The following is a 27,623-nucleotide window of genomic DNA, read 5'->3' as shown; positions in this document are numbered from 1 at the left end:
CCGTTCGTTTTGAGAGATAGAAACGGAAACGAATGGCTGGTTGTTGGCGAGGCATATGTCCATGGTGTAATGGAGGGTGAAGCCACAGAGAACCTCCCAGACTCACTTAGCAGTATTCTTTTGATTTGATCACGTTTTTGGTAACGTAGCGGAAGTATTTCCGCCTTTTCACATATAGAGCTATCTGAATCTGCCCTGGAAAATAGGAAGTAGGTGACGATATATTGATGGAAATGTTCGGAATGTGTTTCTTTTGCCCGGCATCTCTGAATGAAACGAACTCTTCCCAGCTTCACTTCACCCTCTAAAATGTTTGTGTTTCATTGCACCTGTGCCTTACGCTAATACATTCCATGGGTTTGCTGAGTCCAGATTTTCTTATAGGAGTACAGACGCAGGCCATCCATGGCAGGATTGGGTATTCTTGCAAGCAGTGCCCATGGCTCTCTCAGATCAGTTCCAATGAGGTGGGAGCTTACTCCAGGAATGTGAGGGTTAGGGTGCTCCCTGGGCTGCTGGCTGTCGACAGGGGTCCCCTTGCCTCGGGTCTGTTCAGATTTTTACACATTCAATGACCCTGTGAAAACACAATTCGGCCCCTCGGCTGTCCATCAATTCAAATTTGGCGCAGGCTTCCATGCATTGTCGTTCGCCGTCTGACGTCAAAGATGAGACATTGCAGGCTGTATTGACACTGGAGTACGTTCGAGTCACGTGTGCAGTCAGATGACCGCGTGGCAACCTGAACAATTTTTCGCGTCTCGAGGTCACGCCACGTCGGTGACTTCATCCCAGACGAGTCAACGAGTCCTCTCGCCAGGCAGCGCCGCCCGCCTGCATTCATTTCGACAAGAGCTCGGCCGGCAGAGCGCGTATCGTCGCCATCGAATACCTTGCCCGCGGGCACGATGGCGGTCGTCTTGCGTGGATGGTCTCGGACCGCATCAACAGCACTCAAGTTGGCAACGGCAGAGAGGATCATTGGCTACCAATTCAACGATGTTGACCGCTTATATGAAGCTCTCGATCAGACGAAACAATCAATGTCTTCTCCAAGTGGAAAGCAATCGCGGGACAAGCCAAGGAATGCCCGACTCGCCTTGGTGGGAGATGCTCAGGCGAAGCTTTATTTGGCCCAGAAATGGTACGATAGCCGAGGCATGACCGGGAACGAATGGTCGATTATTGCGACGGAGACTCTTTCAAACCAAAATTTTGGTGAATTTGGCTTCAAATTGGGCCTTGACGAGTGTGCGAGTAAGTTGCTTCACACAAAAGCTTCTTTTTTTCTAGGGGCGTTATCAGGCGTCATTCTCCCCTTCCCAGACATTGGTGTGGTCAAAGGGGTTTATTGAACAAGACGAACTTATTTTGCTGATTCAACTCAAGTCCCGAACCAGGTCGAGGACCCGTATGATATGGCTACCACAGTTGAAGCCGTCTTCGCTGCTGTGCAAATGGATGGCGCTAGTCAAGAGCAATTTCGCAAGATCATGGCTCGGTTTGGTCTCCAACATGAGCTTGTCGAACCGATACAGCGTGCGTGGATCTACGAGGCCGTCAAATCAGTATTACGCTTGCCAAATCACTTCTTCATCGGGCACCACTTGAAACTTCAGCAGGCGATCTTCGACACACAATTAAGGCAATCAACTGCCCGAGGAGAGAAAATCTTGGGAGGGCGTGTCATGAGGTCGTGGGGGAGTATTAAGAAGTTATGGAGGACCATGAAGTGGATTTGGCTGCCACCCCGCAAGGTGCCTAGGAAGCCTAAAAAGATAAGTGTCAGTCTGCGAGGACAGAAAGCACCTGTTCTCCGGCCAGTACCGCGGTCACCAGACATTGTCAAACCCCTGGTCGAAGGTGCGCGGCCCACGGGCGCGGAAACAATCATTACACCTTCCAAGGACGTCGCCACAAGCGAGACCAATATTCTCGGCGAGAAATCTCTCGACGGCTTTGAGGATGACGAGCGGGCCGCAGCACCGGAACAGACGACAGACAGAGAGCACCCCGTAAAGAAACACGAAGCAGCTAAATCATCGCCTCCTGAAGTACCCACGCCGTCGCAGCCCCGGAAACCACAAGCACGGCCCGTCCCTCCCAGCGGAGACGCTTTAGCCGATGACAAAGGGACGACGACAAATGATTCGCAGGACTCAAAAAAGGCCTCCAGAGATGAACCCGCGACCAATTCATCCAGAAACGATGACGCTGCGACTGGCGCTGAACTGGAAGTCGAGCATCAGCCGGTTGAGGCGACGGAAGCAGGCGATTCAGAGGAAACTTCGAAGCGAGTGATAGCGCTGAAAAAAGAGGCCAAGCAACTCAAGGCTGTACAAATGAAGATGGAACAAGTATTTCGTCAACTTCGGTCAGACGGGATAAGGAGAACCCGAAAGCAGTCAGAGGAGTTCGTCAAGTTATTACAACATCGGGCGCGGGTCAAAGAATTGTTGAAGGAGGAGAATTTGAAGAGACAGCCCAAAACACCGTCATAGATTGGAGCAACTGCCACCCTTGCACACGTTGGCCGCACAGAGAGAGGAGGAGGGAAGGCGAGAGAAGCTAATGTTGCTGATTTTTCCTGGATCCTAATGGCTAGATCCTGGAAAGAAGCCCGGTTGCGAGACAAAATGACGCGTGAGGCCCGAGAAGTATAGATGTGCAAAGTTATGGCCCATTGCTAATGTTGCCGGTATACCTTAGCATTGTTGAAAGTGAAGGCATCAGGCTCTGTGCGTCAAAGGACGCAATACCACCATAGTACTACAAGCAACTCCTCACTCTCCATACCTCGTCCGCACCGTGCGCTCAGCCATTCTTGACCCATCAGTACGGCTCGTGCTCACCCCCATCAAACATCGCCGGTCCCGGAATCCTGACGTGGGTCGCCGACCTTGGTGATCTGGTCCCTGTCCTCGTCGCTCAGCTTCAGCTCCAGCGCCGCAAAGTACTCCCTCATCCTCTCCACCTTCTTGGTCGTGTTGAGCACCACGACGCCCTGGTCAAGCTGCCAGCGGATGAGGATCGTGCTCTCACCCACGCCGTATTTGGCCGCGAGCTCCTTCAGCGTGCCCTCGAGGTGCATGCCCTTGAGCCACGTGAGCGGCGCCAGGCCCATGTAGCTCTCGCACGCGATCCCCTGGGCCTGCAGCCACCTGGCGAACTCGGGCGCGCCTTGATGGTATGCGTTGAACTGGATCTGGTTGACCACGGGTTTGATCTCGGCCGTCTTGAGTAGATTCTCGACGTGGTGCCTGCGGAAGTTGGAGACGCCGATGGCTCTGGCCTTGCCTGATCGTTGGACGGCCTCCAGTTGCTTCCAGGCGTTGGCGACGTCCTCCTCGACGTACTTGTCACCACTACTGAAGTAAGGACTGTGGAGGATGTATCTGGAATGGGTCAGCTGAGGCTCATCCGGAGGTTTGAGTCCTCTAGGTGACTCACAGATCAACATAGTCCAGCTGGAGCCTCTTCAGACTGTTTTCAAGGGCCTCGGGGAGGTCCTCGATCTTTCCCTCGTTGATTGTCTGGACGACCTTGGTGGCAATATACAGCTCCTCCCTCGGGACGTTGCTCTCCTTGATCGCCTGGCCAAGCTCGGGCTCCGTGCCGTAGCCCTCTGCGGTGTCTATGTGGCGATACCCGGCCTTGATAGCTTCTTTTGCCATAGTGACCATCTCCGGGTTGAAGGCGGAAAAGCGATCCACCTTGTACCAGGGTGTTCCTGTCCCAAAGCCCAACTTGTTTTCATTAATAAGCACATCGTCCTTGGTGTTTGGCAATAACTTGTCAGGTCAAACGTACCACGGCAATTTGCGAGCCATCTTGAAGCTTGGTCAGTGGGATCTGAGGGTAAGACGCCATGGCCGGTGATTATCAATGGAGAAGTATGATTTCGATGAATAAGAATTTGGGGCCAACGCTGGGGGTGATTGATGGAAACCAAATTCGGAGTCGACGGAGGACAGGTCTATGCTTTATGTGTCTTCAAGAACCACGGTATCCGTATCTCAATATCAGTTGCTGTCAACCAGGGATAAGCCGTTGGAGTACTTTGACAGGGCCATTTTGCAACCTGCATAAGCTGTCATCCGTTGGCGTCTGTTGGCCCCCGTTGGCGTCCGTTGGCGTCCACAAGTGCGGGGCGAAAGTGGACAATCCCAGTGGCACTCCCGCTTCTCTGGCTTGTGCCCCGTCATTTCCGTGTTGGTTGGCAACTACTGAAAGATTACCAAGGTTGATGATTGGTCCTTCCCCTTGCACAGCATCCTCTAGAGCTGACAAGACTGCATCCTATCTTGAGAAGGCCGGCACTCCGGAACCCTAGGACGGGAAGAGACGTGAGTTGATCCCTGTCGGCCGTGAGAGGTTGGTTGCAGCAAGGATAATGGCGCGTCCTGCTTTGCTTGGCCTGCCTGAGGATCGTGGGCCCGGAATGGCAAAATGCTAGATCCGAATCCTTCTAATATCGAACAATGGACCTTTGCAATATTTTGCTCCATTTCCGAAATTTCGAATTATGTAGAAGCATTTTGTATAGTGTTTAATATCCGATGAGTCTGAAGACGTCTGTGATACTCTTTGCTGTCTTAGCAATGAAGACGTGTATGGTCCTTTCCCCATCTGGTCCGCGTCTCCGTTTTCTCCGCTCATTGAGAGTGAAGATGTCGCGTCTCGGTCCTCTTAATTTATTCGGTGAGCGTCATGGCAGGCAGTTGATACCTAGCTATTCCATCATGCAGGTCGGTGACATGCCAGATGATACCACAAGTAGTATTCAGCGCAACAATGCTCGCCTTTGCTGTGATCCGACGTGTTTCGAAGCACAGGTCCCACCAGATGAGCGTTGAATTTTAATCTGTGAGTATTTCGACTGATGATGCTGGCCCAGTGTCCCAACGTTCTGCAACTGTGCAAAATATAGGTGTCGTCTCGTGTCGTCTCGTGTCGTCTCGTGTCGTCTACTGCCACAAAAGATCTGCAACCAAAGTTCAAGTAGATTGAATGTCAGGAACAAAGACGAAAGAGATTTGCGACTTGCGGTGAGAATACCACCAGCCGATTCCAGCTTATATATAAGGTGTGTATGTGTAGGGAGACCAAGGCATTTGACATGTCGAGAATGAGTACCTAGATAGTCTCTGCGGTATCTGGTACGTACACGTGTAGCAATTCTACGGCCTTAGGATTCAAAAGTACAGGGTCCCCAGGCAAAAAAGGAGCTTCGGAACGGTTGTCGGGACTTGATTGGAGAGCTTGCAGCAGGGATGCATCACCGCAGAAGCCGACAAAGTATAAGATGGCGTTCAAGCATGATCTGCAGAGTTGATGATCGAACAGCCTTGATAGGACTTTATCATTCTTGCTTGCGGGGAACCAGGGAGAGAGACCCGAAAACATTGTGCATCATCCTGCAAATCTGACCATCGAGAGAGCTGGGGAAGAAACTAGCACGCGGAACACTAGCCATATCGAAAAAACCAGGTGTTTAATATCCAAAAGAACAACGTCCCTATGGCCGCCGCCCTACAATGCTAGATCGTATAAGACAACTACTAGGGGTCCCTTCTCTTGATCTTCGCTCCGAATTTCAAATCGTTTATCCGGCGAACGGGCAAGTGATGATGTCGCAGCCGCGCGGGGTGGGGATGTTCTCGTCAGGCAAAGTCTATTCACCGCGAGCGAGAGTTCAGGGCCACACAAACTAGACCGAGCGACAAGTCCTCCTCCCGACCAGCGGGCATGAGCTGGCGCGGCGACTCATGGCATGCGTCATTAGGCCCAACGTCATCCAATGTGTCCGTTCTCCAGCTCTCTTGGCCCGTTATAGCAATCCTGATCGCAGTTTTCAACGCCCTCCATGTTGCTGGGTTGAAGTCTCTTCCTCTCACCAGTTGTTCCATCTCTGACTCGTTGATCCACGGACGGCTTCCTGAATCCTTAGGCCCGAGTCACGGCGGTCCAGAACGGACGGACTCCTGCTCGGCTAGGTAACTTCATGCCGGTCTTTCCCTCGACCCGATGTTTGTTCAGCCCGTGGCTTGGTCCGACTGCTTCCCGCCCAAATGGTGAACACCATCCTTTGGGATCCTGACGTCGACAGTGCCAAACATCTGCCACGAGCACGGGAACAGCCCCGCCCTCGTCCGGCACCTATGCTGCAGCATGCAGACGCGGCAACCGGAGCTCTTTGTCGCTCTCTCAATCACGTGGTCATTTGCGACGTTGACTCTAGTCCTCCGCCTGCTGTGCAGGCGGCTCACGAAGAATCGGCTGTGGTGGGACGATTATTTCGCCATCATCGCATATGTAAGGAGTGTCCGGAGATTGCTGGCTCGAGGCGCCCCCAAGCCGTGGGCATGAATGTTGCTGAAGTCGACTGCAGCTACTCAATGTGGGGGTCGCCGCTGCGATGATCAAATGTAAGAACAAATACATGTACTGTAACTTTCCAGTTGACAATGTCTGACGCCCCATCGACTAGGGACCCAAGATGGATTCGGTCTCCACATGAAAGATGTTCCCCGGCCTCACCCCGAGATCCTCCGTAAAGCAAAGATTGATCTGTTCATCTTGGAAATGTTTTACATACCCTCGCTCAGCTTCTCTAAGCTTGCTGTACTGGCATTCTACTGGAGGATCTTCAACAGCGTAAGGAGCGCTAAAATATCAATTATCATCTTGGCGGTCACAGCGGTTTTATGGCTTGCAGTGCGGGTGAGTCCTCTCGTGTGGCTTCGCAAAAGCCCAGCAGCTAACGGGGACACGCAGCTCGTTCTGAACATACTCCATTGCATACCAGTACATGCCTATTGGGATACTTCAGTGGCTGGAGCTAGGTGCCCCTACCGGGACTTATCGTTCTATCATGGCAATGTGTCACTCCAGTACATACATTTGCTTTCCGATATTGGTCTTCTCATCATACCTGCTTTGCAGGTCCAAAAGCTCCGATTGAACCGAGCCAAGAAGTTTGGTCTTACGGCTCTGTTCATGTTCGGCATTTTTGTCTGTGCGGCCACGATCGCCGTGATCGTGTATTCGACCAAATATGATCCGAGCGTCAGCGATGAGTTCTCGTGGAACGTGGCCAGCATCTTCATTTGGACAATCGCGGAGGTGAACCTGGCCATTGCATCAAGTGAGCTACAACCGCCCCGGTTCCTTGTGCGCTTTGCTAACATATTACTTCTTCAGCTTGTCTCCCTCTCTTGCGCCCTCTTTTCAAGTCGATCGGTAGGGACTCATCACAAAAGTCGAGAGGGCCGCCTAGATTACCGACGCTACCTGGCTACCAACGGAAGGATTTGAACCGAAACCCAACGCACGAGAGGGCCTCAATCGGGCGGTTGCGGAAAGCAAAGCTTTGCACACATCTGAGAAGGGCGGGGGAAGGCCCAAAGCCTGATGAGATAGAAATGAGGGCTCCTGGATCGAATGAGCAAGGCCAGCGGGGGATTTTCGACGGCACCTGCGGGTCGGACGCAGTTGTCACCACACCGCAGCCGTCTACGAGCCGAGAATACTCGACGTCAGCGGTCATGGTAAAGAGCGAGTTGTCTGTCGATGTAGCCAGAGCAGTTTAAATCTGAACACCAAAGCACCCGCCCCATCCATGCTGTAAAGGAATGCCTACAGAGTTGTGGTGACCTGTGCACCGAGTAAAACAGTACACTGTCTGCTTGCTCAAAACTTGCTTGGAGCTCACCTACTACAAGCAGGCCCGTGTAGTCTAGGTGGACTGGTGACCATGTTTCTGCGCGAAAGATTTAGTAGGGCCAGCTGCGTTACAGGACTTGCAAAACTTCGGTCATCCAGGTTGCTGAGATCCGGCGTCGGGACTTAGTGTCGTCCAGCCCTCCTTCTGAAAGCAATGGGAAGGACCCCTCGAAACATCACTCAATTCTCCTCCGCCCCAAAGAGTCATCATATCGAAGACTTGCGGTGTCTCGCATCTTCCAAAGCTCCTCCATCGCGTTTCGAGCCAACGCGCCCTGCCAAAACCTCACTCGACCGCACCGAACGTCCGCAACCTCCGTAGTACTTCGAGACGTACGAAGCCCACTTCCCGACACGCCCATGCGAGTGCCCCCATACCTTTCCAATACGTGGATTGTCGACTCAAACCATAATGGCGCTCGCGATGCTGCTCGCGGTCTTCCTCGGCGTGTTGCACCTGTTGGCGGGTGTTTGCGATGCTGACGTGGTCGACGACGACCTGATGAACCTGCAAGCATTCATCTACACCAATCCCTACCCCATAGCCAAGCCGTACGACTGCAGTGTCATCGCCGCTCTCGCAACGAAGGGACAATGCATGAGCTACATCGGTACCGACGAGAATCCTCTAGAGTCACTCGCCTCTTGCGAGCTGTACTGCTATGAAACAGCTTATGCCAACACTTGGGACGTAAGTATTCCTGGAGGCCGTGCAAGCATCCTTATGGTCCGAGGCGTGACAAAACTCGATTTGCTTGGAAATGTTGGGGCGCTGACAGCCCTACGCGCAGTGCATCGCGCCCGCCATTGACTACAGCAACCCGGATTGGGCCAACATCTTCACGGACCAGAGTTTGTTCCAGTGGACTCCTGGCACCTGCAGCTGCTCCAACTCCTCGGACCCAACGCCGTCCGTGAACGGCGACGATGACTACCCGCTTGCCAGCCTCTCCAAGGGGGTCGCGGTCAAAGTCGCGACCCAGTACCCCCGAGACCTCGCAACCTACGGGTATCAGGTGACGCCAGGGTACACTGACTTTATAGATCCCCAGGTTAACTGGGACTTTGCGACCATCGACTGGCTCGGCGAAAACGGGGCCTCGACAAGGATTGGGATCTTCGGGGTCATGAACAACGGCGCCAACCCCAATGTTCTGCGCATCCACGAGGCCTGGGCCGGGAGGGATAGACGCCCGAACGGCGTGCGGGCAGCCTTCCACGACGACGTGATCAGCTTCTGGAGGCTCACTCCGATGTTCAGGAACCTCAACACGCTCACGGAGATCCGGTTCGACACGGTCATTGAGGACTCACTCGACGCCTTGGCTCCATGGGCATACCTAACAATGGGCAGTAAGCAGCCCCTGGATTCATTTTTAAGCCTCTCAAGAGCAAAAGTCCCCTTTCTGTAGAATATACCTGAAGGGATTATCACTCTGCAGCTTTTGACCCAGGCGATGACCCAGGCGATGGGCACACTCATGTCCCCCTTCCCCCTACAAATATTTGAGTGAAGTTTCTTCTTCGATACTTTAAAGCTGACTCCTAATACTCCAGTGGACCCAAACTCCGGTCTCGTGGTACGAAGAAACGGTGTTCGAGTCAACGAACAGCACGTTTTCAGAACGATCCTCGCGCGGGCAAGATTTGCAAGGAGGATGCAGCAAGCCATCAACGAGTATGTTGAATTTTCTCATCGGAGGATCATGGCGTTCTACTTCACGAGTGGCATGCCAGGATTCGACTTTGCTATTTACTTCGACGGTTACAACGAAGCGACCATTGGAGACGCGACCTGGAACTGGCAGTGAGTCCTCGTGCGGCGTTGCGTAGAGGTCGCCAGTAGACTTGACGGCCGGATGAAAAAAGTCTTGAGGAGACCTGGCAGGTTTCGGTACTGAGCATACCACATCCATAGAACCCCATCAAATGGAAACAGGACTTTGCTGATTTTTGAATCACATTTCAACATCAAGAGTGCATGTGTGTGAATCTCTGCAGACATCTCAACCTTCTCGCGATCAATATGTACATGGTGTGAAGTGAGTTAAGCTTGAGAAGACGCGCGGGGCGGCTCTACAAACCCTTCGATGCCTCTCGGATGTTTAGCAATCAAGCGTCTCATTTCGTGTTTGACACTGAAAGAAAAAGCTTCGTCAGATTTTGGGTCAAGGCTTTGGGGGATGCGAGCTCTTACGATCCCCTTAGAAATGCACGATGATCATGTCGCCCTGCGTTAATAATATTGTCCCGCCTGTTTCCATCCAGATTCAGGTAAGCATTCGATCTCCGCATACTTTGAGAGGCAGGAGAGGCGCAGCACCTACATTGCGTATACTGCATTCCGATCGTCAAAGGCCTCTTCTGGTTGTGATGGTCGCATGCTCCCCAAATATTTACTAGCATGCTCACCAGTGAACCGGTACCGCGACTCCCGCATCATGCCGAGGTCGACTGGCAGGATGTGATGATCAGCGAGTGACATGAGCCTTCGGAAGAGTAGCATCCACCCACGCTCGTTGTGTGCACAGCAGCAACAAGAGTCGAACAGGATCACGCGCCGAGTGTCCCTGTCGATCTGCACGTTGCCGGGCCAAACGTCGCCGTGGACGAGGACGGGCTTGATGATCCTGCCTCCTGTCTGGAGTGGTCGCAACAGTCTAGGGATGACCTTATCGAAGAATTCACCCCCGATCTCGTCCATTTCGGGATCCGGTCCTCTAATACTCTGTTCCCATTCGATGTCTGACCGAAGTTGGCGGCTGAAGAATTCCTCCCAAGTATCGCACCATTCATTGATCACCGGTGCGATACCGTTGAATGTGGTGATATGAAATCCAAAGTTTCCAGTAGGGGACACAGAGGTCCTGTGTAGTTTTTCCAGGACCTCAACCACCTGTGCTGGCTCGGGAATCTTGTCGCTTAGGTTGCGGAATGGTGTTAGGAAAAATGATGCCGAAGACTCGAGCTCAAGAGGTCCGTAACCCAGTGGAATCGCTGTGTTTTCTGGGAGATACTTTTGTAGTTCCGCTTGGCTTTCAAACTCACCCTTAGCAAGCTCGAGATGGCGAGGCCGTCGTATTATCTGCGATTATCATCAGCAGTCATCGGTCATATGGGAGTGTCGCTGGAGAATTAGCAGGACCTTGAGAAAAAATCCTAGCTTCTGTCCGTGACTCTCTGCCTCAACCTTGTACCCAGTAGACCAGCTGCCCTTTCCATGCGGCTCGACAGCGATAACCTCGCAGCCGGTGGGCAGCACTGTTATGAAGTTCCGAAATTAGAGCCGCAACCGGATCACTTGTACTACTTAGATTGGGCCGGCATCCCGGAGCACAACCTACCAGCGAAGATAGCTGGATCCAGTGTTTCATTCATGGCAAAGTTAAATCAGCTACAATGCAAAATCGTGCTTTTCGACAATTTAAAGAGTAAACAGAACAATTCACAACGTGTCGTGGAGAAGTGAGAGCAGAGTGTAAAGTATTAGGCGGGGTATCACCTCCGATCATGCACGCTATTGCTCCGAAGGGCCGGATGGTCAGCGGCGCAGCCTCAACGCGGCTCCGCCCCCGGACTTGTCCTGATGTCGTTCTCATTGTACCAGACGCCTGTAATCCGTGTATTCAGCTTCTTTGAAGGTTCCGTGGACCTCAAAAATCTGTTCAATGGTGTTTGAGTCCGTTTTTAAGGATAGCATTGGTCGAAAAGAGTGCCGGCGTGCTCAGTCGCAGTTGATGCTGCCAGCCTGGGCCTTTGACAGCTTCCTATTGAGAATTCAGAGGTGAGATTCAGCTCCAGGCGTAGAACTCGTTACAGTGGAGTGTGACAGTCTTCGACCCATGACCGCCTTTCCACCTCAATGATGGGATACTTCTTCGATCTCTCTGTCCACTTGCCACTTCCACTGCGTGCTGGCCCTTTAGAAGATCTAACGCCTGTAACACAATCGGATTGTCATCCCACACGGTAACTTTTGGCAGGTCCCATGCCAAAGCCTCCTGCAGAGCGTCTGAAAGCAGACTGGCCACTTGCTCCGACTGCCTTTGATCAGGCTCCTCAGGGAGGTGGATCCTTAGCACGGCTAGCTGTTGCTTTCTAAAATCATGGTACCAGTAAACCCAAGAATCTCCGGCCTTGGTGATCGCCCCACGGTGTTCGGTCACTTTGCCAAACAGTTTTAAGGCAATGAAGTGAGCTCTTCCCTGCAACAGATTGATGAGATCGGCCGTTGGGGCAACGGCAGCGAGCGTCTGGTCTCCTGAGATCTGCGTCTTACGCATCTCTCCTTTGACGCTTTCTGCATCCCTCGCACAGAGACTCTCGATATCTCCAGCTGTCAAAAAACGGTTTCTGGGCAGGTTCGATCGTCCATCCAAGGTGGCGTTTGTCGCACATTTCAGGATAGACTCGAAAGCAGGAAGCGGCGCCCAGCCCCTTTTGGAATAAAACTTGAAGACGTATCAGAACTTGGCCCACCCTCTAAGGTTTCCACACTCACGTCTCCGATGCTTGTATACAGCATACTAGCCGTGCCTACTCCAGGACCATCCATCCACTCCGCTATGTGTTCCATCAATACCGACGCCAGCCCGGATTTCCTATAATCGGGGTTGGTGATGACGCTGGCGATGCAGTAACCGTCGCCCGTGGTCAGTGCCGCCCGTCCATCTTTAACGAGGAAGAACCTGTGCAGGGTCTTGCACGTTGCGAGGATGCAATTCGGGTTGTCCGTCGGGAAGAGGCACCAGTAGCGTGTTGATCCGGCCACGGCGAGCGGGAGACTGCCGAGGTAGTCCTCCAGCTCTATGTACTGGTCCTGGGAAAGTGGTGCAGCGAAGGCTGTGCCGGCCAGCTTGCAGCACTGCAATTGTTGCTCAGGTTTGGCCTCCCCGACAGCGACCTCAACAGGTCCGTCTGCGAGGTTCAATGTGATTGTGGCCAGCCTCGATGCCATCGTAAGATGAGGTTTGTTGCCTCGACATGATCGACAGTGTAGTGTTATTGACAGACGGATCGATGCTGGGATCATCCCGCAATGCGGGGGATGTCACGGCGACAGGCCCAGGACGGCTCCTAACCCTCGTCCGCTTCCAACAGCGTGGCAGTGCACATGGCTGCGGTTCCTGCCACCATTGGCTGTTTTCGCTCTCTGCGGCAAAAACGTCTCTCTTCCTCCTCAACAATTACCATCTCAGAGAAGTGTGTACGTTCCTCAACTCTGGGGCAGATATCCATCCTTTTGAGCTTGTCTGCCGGGCAGGACAGCATCCGCTTTGTCGGCTCGGAGCCATGTCGCCGAGCGCCGACCGAGGCTCTGTCTGGATCTCCCGGATCGACCGGTTTTCCAACACACCCGAGAGCCAATTCGGTACCCAAAATTCGCGAATCATCAAGAAGCTTGGCGAAAGTCGGCGGCAGGTGAGGCAGCAGAGGCGCCTCAATTTCCGCGACTCGATAGGGTGTTTCGAAACATCTCGCTTGGTGGTCCCACAGCCCTGCTCATCTCCGTCACGCCATCAAAATCCGGCCAGGCGGCCAGGCGGCCAAGCGGCCAAGCTCAGCCTGGACCGCACCTGGATCCCGCCCTGGCTTCTGGGCTTCTCACCACTCGAGAGCCGCAAAGCTTGTGGCCCTCAAGACTGATATGTTTCGTGCATGTCTGCAACATACTGGATAACCTGCCTCGGTCAACACGCACTTGCACGCATCACAAAACCCACGGCCAGCTCTGGTGATGAAATCCACAGTGCATCGACCTACCGTCACCGTTTGCAGCGAACCTCTTGGACAGGATGGAGAAGAATGGCCCTCCCTGGAAATGTTCCCATTGGTGCATTAAACCCGGCTGAGAAAGGCTGCCCACTTTTTCCTCAGGGGGGCCATCGTCAAGCTCAAACGACATTCCCCAGCAGCGCATCGTGGACCCCGGTCTGTTTCCCCTGATGTTTCCTCAAAACAGACCATCCTCCCGCGCTTGCGGGAAGAAAATAGACCAATGGCAGTACCTCACTATCTAAGTCGTCCCCGCCGAGGGCCCCGGCCAGTGAGCAGACCACACTCTAAATGTTAGCGGTGAACTTCAGGTAATGCTCCTGTAATTACATGGGCATCCTCCCTGCCAGGGGCCCAGAAGGGGCACGACGGATGAATAAATATCATGAGGTTAGATACTTCACGAGGCACTCGTCCTCTCTCCTGTTGCTCTGCATTGTGCTGCTCTGTCTCTCACTCACTCTCTTCGACGACCACTCTTTTCGTTCGCTTCATTCTTTAAGCAACTCGCTCTTTTAGGCTCCGGACAGCCCTCCAACAAGACAAGGATCTTTTTGCAACACACGAGACTATAGTAGTTTTACACATCGACCAAAAGGTTACTCCTCGATCAAGATGATGATGAAGCAATCCGCCCTCGCCGTCCTCGCCGCCCACCTCGTGGGTCTGGCAGCCGCCGGAACCAAGGTCTGGGATGGCAGCTTCGACGACCTGACCGTCGCCGACCTGGCCGACTGGTCCTGGTCCAACCAGGCCGGCCCCTACCAGTGGTACATCCACGGTGACGCAGACACCTCCAAGTACCTCGACTTCTCGGCCGACGCCGCCGGGCCGGGCGCCACCAAGGGCGCAAAGGTCACCCTCGACAGCACCGCCTACTGGAACGGCCAGAACATGCGCCGCACCGAGCTGATCCCCTCGGTCACGGACACCAGCTCCATCACCTCGGGCACGCTGTACTACCACTTCTCGCTCAAGCGCGCCGAGACCAACGCCCCCTCGGTCGACCGCGAGCACCAGATCGCCTTCTTCGAGTCGCACTTCACCGAGCTCAAGTACGGCGGCTCGTCCGCCGACAAGCTGCAGTGGTTCGCCAGCTCGTCGAGCCAGTGGGAGACGGCCTTCGAGGCCGGCGTGTGGCACAACTTTGCCTACGAGATCGACTTCGACGCCAGCACCGTCGGCCTCTGGCACTCGACCGGCTCCGACGCCCTCGCCCAGGCCGTCGAGCCCGTCAAGGCCAGCGTCAGCTCCAACGGCGCCGACTGGCACGTCGGCGTGCTCGAGCTCCAGGGCTCCGGCACCGAGGACGCCACCGAGGACCTCTTCTACTCGGGCGTCTACATCGAGAGCGGCGACCTGACCACCGCCTTCTCGAGCGCCGGCTCCTCGTCCGGCTCCGGCTCCGGCGCTGCTAGCTCTGCTGCGGCGGCCCCTTCGTCCGCTGCCGCTTCCTCCGCCCCGGCTAGCTCCTCCGCCGCCGCCGCTGCTGCCACCACCGAGGCTGCCGTGCCCACGGCCGCGGCCCCTGCCACCACCGCTCTGGCTTCCAGCTCCAGCAAGTCGTGCGTCAAGAGGACCAAGACTGTCTACGTCACCCAGTCCGCTTAAGCGATGAGGGACGTCGACGGTGACCTAAGTCATCGAGGATGATGAGAAGATTGAACGGTGTAGCAGCATTTGCACTGGGTCGGCGCTGGATGGCGCAACTTCCTGTACATAGACTTACTTAACCTTGGCGTGCTTCGTGTCAATACTACTTGCTTCGTGCTTGGATATGTTTTTCCAAAAGTGAAGTGACATTGTCGTTCCTATCTTTGTGTAAGACACGTGTGACTAGTCAACGGTACTGCCCAAAGCTTGGTCTAATAATACTGTAGTGTAGCAGGTGTCCCTCTCATTTCCTTCCCTCTCGCGCTGACCTTGTTGACGCACATGTTTTCCTCTTTTGACGACCTCCAAGCCCTTACCTTCGCCTCAGACGTTGCTTAGCTCTGTTTCTTGGGCTGAGTCCACAGCAATGGTCAGAAGTCAGGCGTGTGCGACGGAGGCAAAATCGCGGTTGAAAGGTTAGCTCCGACATGTAATCTGTAGGTGTGGCTCGTGACACCTTCCACGCGATGAATCTCAGCAACCGCCGCATTGGCTAGGAGGGCTAATCACTGGCTGTTGCATTATATTTCGTGGCTTCCTGTGTGTTTCTCAGTCGTCGAAGTGTTTGGCGTTGGCATCGAGGGTTGTGACGGGGCCACTGTGCTAGGTGAATGCGAAGCCGGAGTAGGGGCGGTCGTCGCCGAGCTGCTGAGTCTGAGAGCACTCCCTCACACAAGCCAGGAATCTCAACTTGTACTTCAGATATCTGTTGCTGTGAATATATTGCCACTCAAACCTAGACGGGCCGGAAATGGGACCGAACGTTGTGGGAGGCACCAAGAGGGGCAGGAGGGAGAAAGGCCCTCTAAGTTCCAAGGCTGCCCGACAGTATTCAGGAATAATCCAGTGTTGGACCGCGCGTCTGTCCTCTGGGTCGATAGCCACAAATTTGCTGCCATGATTGCCCTCGAAAACTTCGGTATACATCTCAGAGGGCATGTCCTCCTGGCAATCGTATTGAGCCCTTGGCTTGATGCCCTGGTCGAGAATGTAGACTATCTCGAGTAGACCGAAGTACATGAAACCATGCTTGGGACCATACATACTTAGCCAGTATGGCACAAAAACAAGGAGAGACCTGGGAGTTGGGCCAAGTTGGTACTCTGCGGCCGTCGGGAGCTCTAATGCAAGTCGGCGCGGTGAAGGACGCTCATTAGGATAGCAGATTTGTCGCACTCCGTTGGGCAGTAGCTCATCCGTTTTCGGGCTCTTCCAAGAGCCACACGTCGCAGTTCCGGCACGAATGCACATGATGTCTGTGGTTCGTATCATGTCCGAGATTTTCTGGCGAGCGTGCGGCCTGTGGACGGGATCAAATGTGGCCTTCTGGTTCAGCTTGAGGAAAACCTCTCTTGCCTCGACACAGACAGCCAAAAGCTCCCGTCTAGACCACCAAAAGCCCGGATCGTCGGTAGACCCGGAAACCTCCCAATGGATTCTCTGTCCCCGCTGACAACCGGGAACGTAGTGACGGTGGCAATACTGACCGTCTCTGTCCCACCAGGAGACAAAGTCGTCATCATTCGGTTTGGCCATAGGCTCCAAGAAGTGAACTCTCGGCCCAGATGGCCCAGGAGTAGCATAGAATGCAAATTCCCAGACAAAAACGCGCAGCTCAGCTGGGAGAAGCTTGAAAAGCGTGAAGGCTTGGGTTTGAGGCTGTTGTGCTCGGCTTGGTCTGATGATGTCATATGAAGTGGGCCATCCAGGCGGACGGCCAGAGTTTCGGTAGTCAACAGAGGTCTTTGAGGACTTTCTGGTGCTTAGAAAGGTGCCCATGATGTAAGATTGCGGGCGTGACCAAAGAAGAGAATGCTGCACTGGTGTTGTGGTTGGCACAAGGTTGTAGAAGATGAAGTGAGTTGTGTGAGAGATGGCGGCAGTCAACTTTCAAGTGTGGGCTCGGAGGTATGTGGCCAAAGATTAATACACACCTGGGCAGTCGCGTGGCCGTTCTAACATGCCGACACGTCAAGACGGCCGGGTCATTAACAGCCCACAGTTAGCCTTCCCCGGGGGCTTCTTGAAAACAGCAGGTGATGCATCCACAGCAACAACTTTCACCTGATCTTCCGGGCAACAGGTTTGATATGCTGACTCCAGGTTCCAAGTTCCATTCCTTTGTGGCCAGTTTCACGCCGTACAGTGCAAATTCAAACTTTCTCATTCAACCAAGGCACCCATTGGACTTTTACTTAAAGAATCGTGGACAATAACGTACTGTGATCATCGCCAACGGATCGTCTGCTGATGAAAGACTGCTTTTTGGCATGTTGCGTACGCTACACAAGGTTTAGTTGCATTTTTCATTGAGGTCCAAGATGGAATTTCCATGCTCGAAACCTAAATTCATACAGAGGGTGGTATGTTGAGGCGTTGGAGGTAGGCCCGCGCTTGTGAGTCCAGCGTTGTTAAGTTACCACTCCATCGAAGGCTCTACAGTCACTGGCCGAGACTCGTGACATCTTGCCAGTTCTCCAGTCCAGACAAACTCCGCATTGGTCCTTACTCCCCCAACATTCTTTCACATCCCGAAGTGTGCTGAAGAGTCCACTCATTCGGTATACATTCAACAGGTTTTCTTGCTGATTTTGGCCATCAAATAGATGTTGACCTTCCAGTCATCAGAAGCCCCGATCAACTTCTTGGTTGTCTCCAATACCGGCCATACATATGCTGGCACATCCCAGTTCTTCATGACCTCCTTGTTCCCCGGGCTGAGCCCGTAGAAGTTTTCCTGCATGCCATGTGCGAGGACGTTGTACTGGTGGGCCAAGGGAAGTGGATCGGCAAGGGCTGGTCCGCGGCTCGACTCTGGGCTTGTTGCGGTTTGTTCATTGGCGTTCTCCTGATTATTCTGTCGAAGCTTGATGCCGTTGTCGAGTAGAAAAACAGCTTGCAGGTCTTGTAGATCGATCATCACATCATCGATCGAAGGGGTCAAACTTGTTGTTGGGCTGTTGTTGTGCCCTTCCTTCGCCTCTCGACCCCACTCAATGGCCTTCAAAAGCCAGCTCGGAAACTGTTGGTGAGCTTCCATGCCTTTGATGGTCGTGACAATAGAGAAATTGATATATATAGTATCAAGATCAAGATTGATGGCGAGGTTGGTTGCTGCGAAATTGTTAGCCACAACAGGAAAGGTTTACAGGGGCAAAGTACTGCGTAAAATCCAGTCAGAAATCTTTACTTACGGCGCAATCGCGGTCGCATGTTCAAGAGGAAAGCTGTCACGTATCTGAGGGGAGTTCGAGTAGAGAAGTGGAAGATGTCGAAAGAGTCATTAACATGGACTCCTTTCTTTATCGTCAATCGACTCTGCTCAACATGCTCGACGAGGTTGAGATAGACGTCGCGAGTCTCTGGACAGACGGGACTGAGTCCATTCAAATCGCGACGCCAGAAGAACCGTCGAAACTTGTGACGTCCTGGAACATTCCATTGTTGTTGGTAGATCTCAGAGTTTGCGATGAGCATGGCCAGGTCATTCCGCACGCCGTCGTAGTTGAACGATGGTGCAGCAGCTGGGTCATTCAATCGGCCGACTCGCGGTGAAGTGCAGTGGGTTGGGAACTGGAGGTAGTGCATCCTGGTCGGGATACAGGCATATTGCCAGATGAGGCGACGAATCTCCTCAGGCAGGAAAGCGAAGCGATGGAAGCTTGTCACGATGATGGATTGGGCAGCACTCCCCGTCGCACGAGGTCTGCAGTGACGACTGTCTTGACTGGGCGGGGGGTTCTTGTGTTGTGTCGTCAGCCATTGTGATGGACCACCCCGCTATGAGGTGATGATGTTGTCGTACTGGAGGGCTGAGGGAAGGAGGCTCAAAGGCTTCGAGCGTGGGTTGGATGGCGTTGGCGGGTGGCGCGTGGGCGCGTGGTTGCATGGGAGGCTAATCCAGCGAGGTGTTGATTCTTGGGAGATGCAGTGAGCTTAGAGGAAGGCATGTCCCGGGATTGTAAAGTTACAGATAGAAGCGTGGTCTCGCCGTCAACACACTGAAGGCAGGCAAAGATTGCAGGCAGTAGGCGTAGTGTGTCAAGTGAAGGGTGTGGTGAAGGGCCCAAGTGAATGACGCTTGCCTCGACAAGTACTCACTGAGACAGATACCAGCCATTCTGCTACCAAGCTCCCGGCCTCGACTACAAACACAAACCACTGGATTAACCACACCTGTTCGTCTCATACACCAACGGTGGTATGACCCACAGTAAGAGATGGCTCAGGATCCCAACCTTGTTCTTGTTAAGTATAAGAGACAATTCAATTGACTGAGTGAACGAAAGAACTACACAGAGAACACGGTGGTACCATTATACACACCGAGCTCATCCCGTCCCAGAAGGAAGCTCTCCGGCGGGCCGAGGTAGCTGGGCCTCACACCTCCCAAATCAACGACCACCTTCTGTACTATTATGCTAGGCATCAGAGCCCAGATGCGCAAGGTGTACGCACCCTCCTGCGGCACTTTGAAGGAGCTGGTGGTGTAGTTGCCCGTCTTGCCCCAGACGCCATCCGCGACGGCATATCCCCAGCCCGCAGGCAGGTTCTGACCAACAGTGGGACCAACGGGCGACACCACCGTCAAATTCGTTGGCGCAGCCGATCCGGCCGGAGACAGGTCGATGGCGTACTGAAGCGGGGTTCCGTCGCCGAGGTAGTTGTGGGACGGCGAGATCCAGACGGTGACGTTGGCCTTGGACGAGTTGCTGAACAGGTACAGCTGGTACTCGAGGGCCGGGGCCGCGTCGGTGGACAGCTTCTCCAGGTCCTGGGGCACGAGGCCGACGCCGTCGCCCGTGCGGCCGATGCCCTTGAACGTGTGGTAGGTCACGTTCTCCGCGGCGGACCCGTCGATCGTGGTTGCTGAGCCGGACCCTGGCACGATGGCCTGGTAGTTTGGCGCGTCGATGGCGACGTGCCCGTCGGACTCGATGAAGCCCTCGGAGAAGTTCGACGGGGGCAGGCGGTTGTACACGGGCACCTGGATGATTGGATCCTTGTACCCGTACTTGCCGAGCGAAGGGCACGAGTTGGTGACGTTGATGTTCACAGTCGTCACATTTGGCGCAGCAGGGGCACTGGCCCAGTCAACCGTGATGTAAACCCGGGTGTCACCACCATCGGGGCCGACGACGCCAGTATCTTGAGAGAGCTTCACGTAGGGGGCCCAGGGCGACGCAGTCCACGTGCAGCTTTCTGTGCCGCGGGAGAAGACCTCGAAGTACCGGGTGGCAGCGCCGTATGGCTCCAGCGGTGGGACGGCGAGGCTGTTGCCGCTGTTGGTGTGGTACTTGTCGTCGCCTTGGACCGTGCCGTTGGAGCCCTCGACTCCGATGCCGACGTGTCCAGCGAGTGACACACGTTGAGTCTGGACGTAGCTCATCGCGGGCAGGGTATTTCGCATGGGCTGCTGCCAGTATCCGTCATAGCCGAGATGAGTTTCTGTTGGTTTCGTCAGTCAGTCGGCATCCTTCTTCAAGTCATCCAACGCCTTGGGGAAGACTAACGGTCCATCATATGCGCCCATTTCCCGTCTAGCATATCATCCCATCTATCCGTCAAGTCAGAATCGGCATCACTGAGCTTGAAGACATCCATCATCGTAGGGTTTGCTGAGTTGCGCTTCTGGCCAGCGTACAACATATTCTTCGCCGACCCGATGTAGATCTGGTTCACAATGTTTCCTCCCATGATCGGGTGGAGCACCATCTGGAAGAACGCCGGCTGCGCGCTCTCGTCCAAAGCATCGTACACAGCCTCGGCCTCGGACTGGATCTCAGCCCACTCCGCGAGCAGCGCGTCACCCTCGTTGTAGTTGATGACGCTGTACGACTGGGGCTCGATCAGCTCGAACTTGCGGCGGTTCGCCATCGTGCCGTAGTGTGTCATCAGGGACGAGATGTTTGCCGCCAGGTCCGGGCCGAACTCGCGCGCTACCCAGGCTGTGGCCCAGTCCGAAGTGCTGTCGACATCCCAGGTCTCCGCGTCGTAGGCCATGTCCAGGAAGTGGCTGATTGGGATCTCAACGGGCTTCAGGTCACCGACGTTGACGATCCAGATACGATCGGCGCCACGCGCGTAGGCCATGTGCATCTACTCTGCTGTCAGACACGATTCTTATCAAACTGGTCACCGGGGCTTCAAAGACTTACTTGCTCTGCGGTCTTGGCCAACTTGACCGTGTTGACCCACTTGTAGTTCCTTGGGTCACCGACGTAGTCGAAATGGTAGTACACGCCAGCACCGCCAGCTCGGCCAGTCTCGTTCGCAAGCGGGAACCTCCTGATATTGCCCCAGTTGTCGTCCGCCCACAACAGCGTGATATCATCCGGCACCGACAACCCGTCGAAGATGTACGTCTGGACCTCCTTGTACAGGCACCACATCTGCGGCACAGTGGAGATATTAACCCCGCCCAGGCCCTCGCTGATGATCTCCTGCTGGTTGTGCACCAGCGTCTCGAGCATCGCGACGATCTTGTCGACGCCCAGGCCCTCGATGGCCGTGTCGCCCGTGCCGCGCATGCCCATCGTGAACAGCGAGTTGCGCGCGTACGGCTCCGCCCGCGCCACGCCGTAGCGGAAGTACTCGTCGATGGTGGCGTTGTTGAGGTCGTACGCCCAGGCGCCCGGGTAGAAGTTCTGGAACTCGTTCTGCGCGCGCATCAGCGGCTCCGTGTGCGAGCTGCCCAGGACGACCTCGTACGCGTCCGCGAGCGGCTGGTTCTGCGGGAAGTCGACCTCGTACATGGACGCCCACACCGTCGGCCACAGGTAGTTGGCCCGCAGGCGGAGGATCAGCTCGAGCACGTGGGCGTAGAAGTCGGGCCCGTAGCCCGCCGCCCCGTTCTCGGCGTCGGCGAAGTTGGTCGTCACCCAGTTGGTCAGGCCCGGCTGCTCATCGTTCAGGAAGATGCCGCGGTACTTGACCGAGGGCGGGCCCTGGACCTTGGTGAGGTTGGCGGGGACGAAGATGTCTGCGGTCTGGCGGACGGGTGTGTCGGCCCAGAAGTACCACGGAGACACGCCGATCTGCTCGGAGACGTCGTAGACTCCGAATATGGTGCCACGAGGATCGCTGCCTGCGATGACCAGGGCTTGAGCTACGCCATCAGTCGGGTTTGATACCAGCTGGGACGTGAACGATTCCCATTTTCCTTCGATCTCGGACACGTCTATCGCGCCCGACGAAACGAGGGCGTCGATCAGAGTGCTGTTTCCAACGGTGCCAGCAATGATGACCACAGACGATAGATCCGGGTCCGAGTAACTCGGCCCCTTGAAATACTCGGGCTCAGTGGTGGAATACTACATATGTGGTTTGGTAAGCTTGGGACTCTCAGTTCAAAGTTCACAACTCGAAGGCAACTTACGACTGTGTTGTTCTTGTTGTTCACGGGGTTGAACGAGTACAAGGCGGCGGAAGCACTGCTGGTACCATTGGTATATGTAGAGTTCGAGGTTCGGGTACCGGTGCTCAGTGTGTAGTTGGTGCCTGTGACCTTGCCAAAGTCGGCAGCCAGGTCCCCAGCTGCTCGGATGACGCCCCAGTAGTCGTTGTCTGATACCAGGATCTGACCGGCGGATACAGGCCCTCCAGCTATTTGCAAGTCCCCATCTGAACCTTGAAAAGAGACGACAGGTTTCTGACCGAGGGCCGCAACAAGAGACGATGCGCTGCAGAGCGCAAGGAGGAAGTGTGACTTCATCGTTGGCAACTCGCTCTGCGGGAGGGAGTCCCGCGCCGTGCAGAGCTGGATGGTCGATGAGAAAGGTGAAGCTCAGGAGCAGCCTCACTCACGGTCTTGCTTGCCTGTGGGGTTCAAGAATCCCGCCACTGACTACCGGTGACGAGAAGACCACACTCGCGTAGAGCAGGAACATCACGAACAGGCCCGATATATAATGTTACCGCTATGCCCCAAGGAAATACTAGGGAGGCTCCACCCCACCTTGGGGTAAATACCACGTCCCGGGGAGACCATGGCAGGACGCGGTGAGGTAAGGGCAGCGGCTGAGCAGCTTGCCTAGCCCGCGGGTGTCTCCTCGGTCAGGTACCGCGCTGCTGGGTAAACACAGAAATGGAGAAATACCAACGCACTAGCATTGGCAATCTTGGAAGTTCCCTGGGCTGAAGGCGTCAAGAGGGCCAGCCGCCTTGCCGGAATGGCGGGTAAAGGGAAGGTAGAGGCACGCGTCAAGGCGGGATCCTGGCCTCGCTTCCGCAAGGTGACAGCAGCATCTCGCTTCCGGATCCCCGTCACCGGAACAGCTTCACGAAAATTGGGCTAGGTCTATCTATGATGACGACGCTGTCGATCTTGGAGATATGCACACCAGGAGCTTTCCGAGATTCTGGACTACTAGAAGACGATTGTCGATGTGACACTGAAGCAGACCTGTGTGGTCATTGGTCGCGGAATTCAGACTCGAAAACGCCCGTCAGGAACACTGCTCGGAATTCATTGACACGAAACGATGTTTCCCCGACGGTCAAGGATGGGACATGAGTCCCGGAAATGACCCCAAGGAAACCCAATGCGGGGGAGTCTCTGGGGAAAACTGTTGTATTCAGCCGGAATGCAACGCCCCCTGCCATTTCTCCATTTCCCCACGGCCGTTGACCTTGGCGCTGCATGGGAGATCTGGGATCAGGGGGTGCAAAGAAAGGGGGCCATAAGTCCAGACCATACAAGATGAGATAGATAGTAATGCTGTGGGCGTGACTATTGCCAACTATCACGATTCAGGTAGGCCACCCTCACAGATGTAATGCATGCAGTTCATACAGAAAAGTTATTTAGTCATGTGTCCCTTAATTTACATTTTCAGATCCAACGTGCAGATGTGACATATTAGAGTTCTTCTGGTGCGCTTTGGGGTTTTCGGAAGCCAACCGAACTTTGAATATCAAGGTACACAGGTACTAGACCTGTTGTTGCACAAGCACAATATCAACCTCATCAGCACCAACCTCAGCGGTCACGTCAAATACATCCCCAGCCTTCACTTGCTTGACCTGTGTAAGCTCGCCTGATTGGTACAACCCGTAGAGTCCAGCTGGGAGGTTGTTGATCTTCAGGTCGACTCTGGACGGACGTCAGTAATTGTCTTCCGCAATATCCATTCGAGTGGGCGCTCTTCAGTGAGCCGTATACGTACCTGCTGTTGGAACCATCCCAAGTCCTCATCGTCACAACAAATGCTCCCACCTCCTCGTTCCACTCGCCACGAAGGAAGTCGACTCCAGTGGACAGATCCACTCCTTCGACATAGGGGTATGTCGCATGGTGTCCATCTTTGGTCCAGGGTTTCTCCCACATCTTCTTCTGTCCATCCCTGACGTTCAAACGGCCGTAAGCAATAGCGGCGTTGCCAGTATACACATCCATGGCAACCCAGTTCCCCTTATCGTCCTGAAGATTCCCGTCTTTTCTCGGGTAAAAGAGCCCACCCTTCTCCCAGGTTGGGTTCAGGTATGCATCCGCGTGCTTGAGCAAGCCCGCGACAACATCCCTCTCGCCATCTGCCGGTGGCGCTGACACCTCAGAGGTCCATTGCACGGTGAATCCGAAGGTGGTGGAGGAGTTGGACTCCCCCATCGGCGTCTGGAGCTTCCCTCCTTCCAGGCCCTTCTGGACTTTCGAGGCCGCTCTGGCAAATGTCTCGGGTGAGGCAGTCGAGCTGCGCTCGTCCAGCTCCTCCTCCCCGTTCTTGAGCGAGGCCCGGATCTCATGGGCGACGAGTATGTTGTTCAGGTTGACGCGCCCGTCGGGGTGCCACGTGAGATAGCCCTTTATGAGCTTAGGATACCACGCGTGGACGAACTCGGAGTTCCACGAGTTCATGAACGAACAAGCCCAGGCGTTGCCGGAGATGCCATCGAGGTTTACGAACGAATCCTGTCTTATCATCCAGTAGAAGACGAAGTTGTCATCCCCCGACCCGTCCGGGCCGACGAAGCCCCCGTTCTTGGCCTTCCACGCAGCCTGGTACTTCTCCAGCACGTGGGACACGACGTCCGTGCCGTTGCGCACGTCGCTGTACCTGATGCCGATGATGGGGAACTGGTTGCAGATGATGAAGACGCAGTTGGGCTCGCAGCACACGCCCATCCAGCCCGTCTGCTCCATCTCGTTCACGATCGTCTGCTGCAGGGTGGTGCGGGTGTAGGGGAACTTCTCCGAGCCGAGCCCGAAGAAGACCGGGTTCCAGTCGAACGTCAGCGCGCCCGGCTCGTCGTGCCTGTCGTCGTCGAAGAGCATCGCGTAGAGGCTGCACATCAGGAGCAGGTGGCCCGAGAACATTATGTTCTCCCTGCACACGGGGTCGGGCCAGGGCTTCCGCAGCTCGGTGATGTCTGGATCCACGTACTTTCCGGACTGGCTGGTCAGGAACCAGTAGCCCCAGACGTCCCGGTGCATCATCTTGTGGATGAGCTGGTCAAACAGGGTGCGGAAGACGGAGCGGAGCGCCGGCAGGCGGTGGTAGTGCGCCAGCCCGGCGGCGTAGGCCATCGTCGCGATCTGGTACCGGTAGGAATCGAAGACCTCCTGCCCCGGGGTGGAGCCGCCCACTGTGGCACACGGGGTGAGCTAAGAGATTCATACCACATGGGCGGGGCGGGACGGGGCCGTCATTTGGCCAGAGCCTTTCTCTCAGCTACAAGGAGAATTTGGCGGCAAGCAGTAAGATGGTGATGAGGACGATGGAGATCACGAGATCGAATTTATGCGTGGACATTTACTTACTGTGACGCCATTCCCCGTCTAACTGTGTTGCAAGATTGTGAAAATGGCGGATATGTCCAGCTTGGGCCTGATCGAGTTTGTTGGAAAAGTGCTGGATGATGTGCGATGGGAGCTTGGGTGGGAAGGCGGAGGTCGCCTCCAGGGTGAGGCCTGGCTCCAAGGCCGTGGAAGTCGAACTCGTGTGCGTGGCCATGTTCGAGGGTAGGTCGTGTTGCTGTGAGGAATTGGGGCCTTGTGCACTTTTCTGAGGACGGATCTGGCAGACTAGGTCAGCTTATATGGAAATGCTGCGATGATACGGGATAGTATGCTATACTATGACGGTCCGAATCATGACGGGCCGGGGTCTTTCATCCCGACGGAGGCTCCGTTGGTGCAGCTGGATTTCCGGACTTCCGTCCGTGCAAGAACGGAGCCATTCTGACTCGGTGGTTTTGTACGTGGGCCGCCGCGTCGCGAGTTCCCCCTCTCGGATTCGGGGTTGGAGCAGAGTCCGTACCTAGGTAGGAGGCGGGCTCGACACATCGAAAAGGGCCTTTCGTCCCACAAAGATTCTGTGATCCTTGCGTTTGTTACATTTGCCTCTACTCTGACTGCGAAAGTACGGCTGCGCTGCTCCGGAGACCTGACCGGGGTGCTCCGTTAGACCCTTGCTAGCACGACATATCTATCCCGGCCTTCGACCTAAGCTCCAATACCTTAACTCACGTCATAAAGCATAATGAGACTGGTCTAGCTCGGCTTTCCCCTCTTTAGGGCTGACCGAATTGGTGTGCAAACCAGCACGCTGTCAGAAAGCCGCAGGGATGAGCCAATCCAAGCCAGGGATGACGGAAAAGAACAAGTAACGTCCCCGGCCCCGATCTGCCGCACCCCCTGGTCTGCCGCACGAGATGCTCGGTGCAAACACACCTTAAGACACCCACTATTTAAACACGCTAAATTAATTCCCTATTAATTTTAAATATACCCAAAAATGATAAAATAATATAACATTAATTTTCATTATTTATAAAATTAAAAAAAGAATTTTTAATATTAAATATTAAATTTTATTAAAATTAATAAATAAATTTTTTATATTTTATAATAATTATATTTTAATATATTTTTATATAAAATATTATAAAAATATTTAATTAATTTTTAAATTTTCTTATATAAAGTTTTCTTAGGAAATTTATTATATTAAAATATTATTATTAAATATGTAGTTATGAGCGTGCTATAGGCAGAGTTGTGAAATACAAACCAGATATAAAATACAGATACAAATACAGATACAAATACAAAAAAATACAAAATACAAATACAAATACAGATACAAATACAAGAAAAAATATAAATATAAATACAAATATAAATACAAATACAGTATTTTATATTAAATACTATATCTATATTTATATTTATATTTAAATATAATATATATATATATATATATATATATATATAAAAGAAATTTTTTTAATTCTTTTAAATTTTTAAATAAATAAATAAATTTTTAAATAAATAAAATAAAATTTAATAAATTAAAAGAAATTTTTTAATTCTTTTTTTTCTCTTTTATATATATATTATTATTTTTTATATTTATATTTATATTTTATATTTAATACGAATACAGATACAAAAAAATACAGATATAGATACAAATACAGATACAAAAAAAATACAGATACAAATACAAATACAAATACAGTATTTTATATTA

The 27,623-nt window shown here is 53.6% G+C and overlaps 10 protein-coding genes across 10 annotated transcripts; 4 read left to right on the top strand and 6 right to left on the bottom strand.

Annotated features, from left to right (window-relative positions):
• Positions 1-908: 908 nt before the first annotated feature.
• INS49_002529 (uncharacterized protein) lies at positions 909-2,501 on the top strand (the record flags this gene model as incomplete). Its single annotated transcript, XM_043163338.1, has 2 exons — positions 909-1,257; positions 1,390-2,501. The coding sequence occupies 2 exons, from the start codon at positions 909-911 to the stop codon at positions 2,499-2,501; spliced, it is 1,461 nt and encodes a 486-aa protein (XP_043031844.1).
• Positions 2,502-2,857: 356 nt separating this feature from the next.
• INS49_002528 (uncharacterized protein) lies at positions 2,858-3,870 on the bottom strand (the record flags this gene model as incomplete). The annotated part of the gene is made up of 3 exons (XM_043163337.1): positions 2,858-3,395; positions 3,451-3,746; positions 3,811-3,870. The coding sequence occupies 3 exons, from the start codon at positions 3,868-3,870 to the stop codon at positions 2,858-2,860; spliced, it is 894 nt and encodes a 297-aa protein (XP_043031843.1).
• Positions 3,871-6,171: 2,301 nt separating this feature from the next.
• On the top strand, positions 6,172-7,592 carry INS49_002527 (uncharacterized protein; the record flags this gene model as incomplete). Its single annotated transcript, XM_043163336.1, has 5 exons — positions 6,172-6,315; positions 6,392-6,428; positions 6,491-6,723; positions 6,778-7,147; positions 7,204-7,592. 5 exons carry the CDS (start codon positions 6,172-6,174, stop codon positions 7,590-7,592), a joined length of 1,173 nt encoding a protein of 390 aa, XP_043031842.1.
• A 545-nt stretch (positions 7,593-8,137) lies between these two features.
• On the top strand, positions 8,138-9,536 carry INS49_002526 (uncharacterized protein; the record flags this gene model as incomplete). Its single annotated transcript, XM_043163335.1, has 3 exons — positions 8,138-8,416; positions 8,517-9,078; positions 9,283-9,536. 3 exons carry the CDS (start codon positions 8,138-8,140, stop codon positions 9,534-9,536), a joined length of 1,095 nt encoding a protein of 364 aa, XP_043031841.1.
• Positions 9,537-10,048: 512 nt separating this feature from the next.
• Positions 10,049-11,103, bottom strand: INS49_002525 (uncharacterized protein; the record flags this gene model as incomplete). The annotated part of the gene is made up of 5 exons (XM_043163334.1): positions 10,049-10,179; positions 10,264-10,722; positions 10,774-10,810; positions 10,871-10,986; positions 11,070-11,103. 5 exons carry the CDS (start codon positions 11,101-11,103, stop codon positions 10,049-10,051), a joined length of 777 nt encoding a protein of 258 aa, XP_043031840.1.
• Positions 11,104-11,516: 413 nt separating this feature from the next.
• INS49_002524 (uncharacterized protein) lies at positions 11,517-12,682 on the bottom strand (the record flags this gene model as incomplete). Its single annotated transcript, XM_043163333.1, has 2 exons — positions 11,517-12,176; positions 12,227-12,682. 2 exons carry the CDS (start codon positions 12,680-12,682, stop codon positions 11,517-11,519), a joined length of 1,116 nt encoding a protein of 371 aa, XP_043031839.1.
• A 1,433-nt stretch (positions 12,683-14,115) lies between these two features.
• Positions 14,116-15,111, top strand: INS49_002523 (uncharacterized protein; the record flags this gene model as incomplete). The annotated part of the gene is made up of 1 exon (XM_043163332.1): positions 14,116-15,111. The coding sequence occupies one exon, from the start codon at positions 14,116-14,118 to the stop codon at positions 15,109-15,111; it is 996 nt and encodes a 331-aa protein (XP_043031838.1).
• Positions 15,112-15,756: 645 nt separating this feature from the next.
• INS49_002522 (uncharacterized protein) lies at positions 15,757-16,932 on the bottom strand (the record flags this gene model as incomplete). The annotated part of the gene is made up of 1 exon (XM_043163331.1): positions 15,757-16,932. The coding sequence occupies one exon, from the start codon at positions 16,930-16,932 to the stop codon at positions 15,757-15,759; it is 1,176 nt and encodes a 391-aa protein (XP_043031837.1).
• Positions 16,933-17,722: 790 nt separating this feature from the next.
• On the bottom strand, positions 17,723-22,867 carry INS49_002521 (uncharacterized protein; the record flags this gene model as incomplete). Its single annotated transcript, XM_043163330.1, has 6 exons — positions 17,723-18,267; positions 18,348-18,677; positions 19,480-20,601; positions 20,667-21,252; positions 21,312-22,436; positions 22,532-22,867. The coding sequence occupies 6 exons, from the start codon at positions 22,865-22,867 to the stop codon at positions 17,723-17,725; spliced, it is 4,044 nt and encodes a 1,347-aa protein (XP_043031836.1).
• Positions 22,868-24,084: 1,217 nt separating this feature from the next.
• On the bottom strand, positions 24,085-26,102 carry INS49_002520 (uncharacterized protein; the record flags this gene model as incomplete). The annotated part of the gene is made up of 3 exons (XM_043163329.1): positions 24,085-24,247; positions 24,321-25,734; positions 26,087-26,102. The coding sequence occupies 3 exons, from the start codon at positions 26,100-26,102 to the stop codon at positions 24,085-24,087; spliced, it is 1,593 nt and encodes a 530-aa protein (XP_043031835.1).
• Positions 26,103-27,623: the final 1,521 nt, after the last annotated feature.

Source organism: Diaporthe citri (genome assembly GCF_014595645.1).
Source record: "Diaporthe citri strain NFHF-8-4 chromosome Unknown scaffold_1, whole genome shotgun sequence".
In the NCBI taxonomy this organism is placed as follows: Eukaryota; Fungi; Ascomycota; class Sordariomycetes; order Diaporthales; family Diaporthaceae; genus Diaporthe; species Diaporthe citri.
Note: the sequence above shows the minus strand (reverse complement) of the source record. Positions and strands in the feature narration are given on the sequence as shown.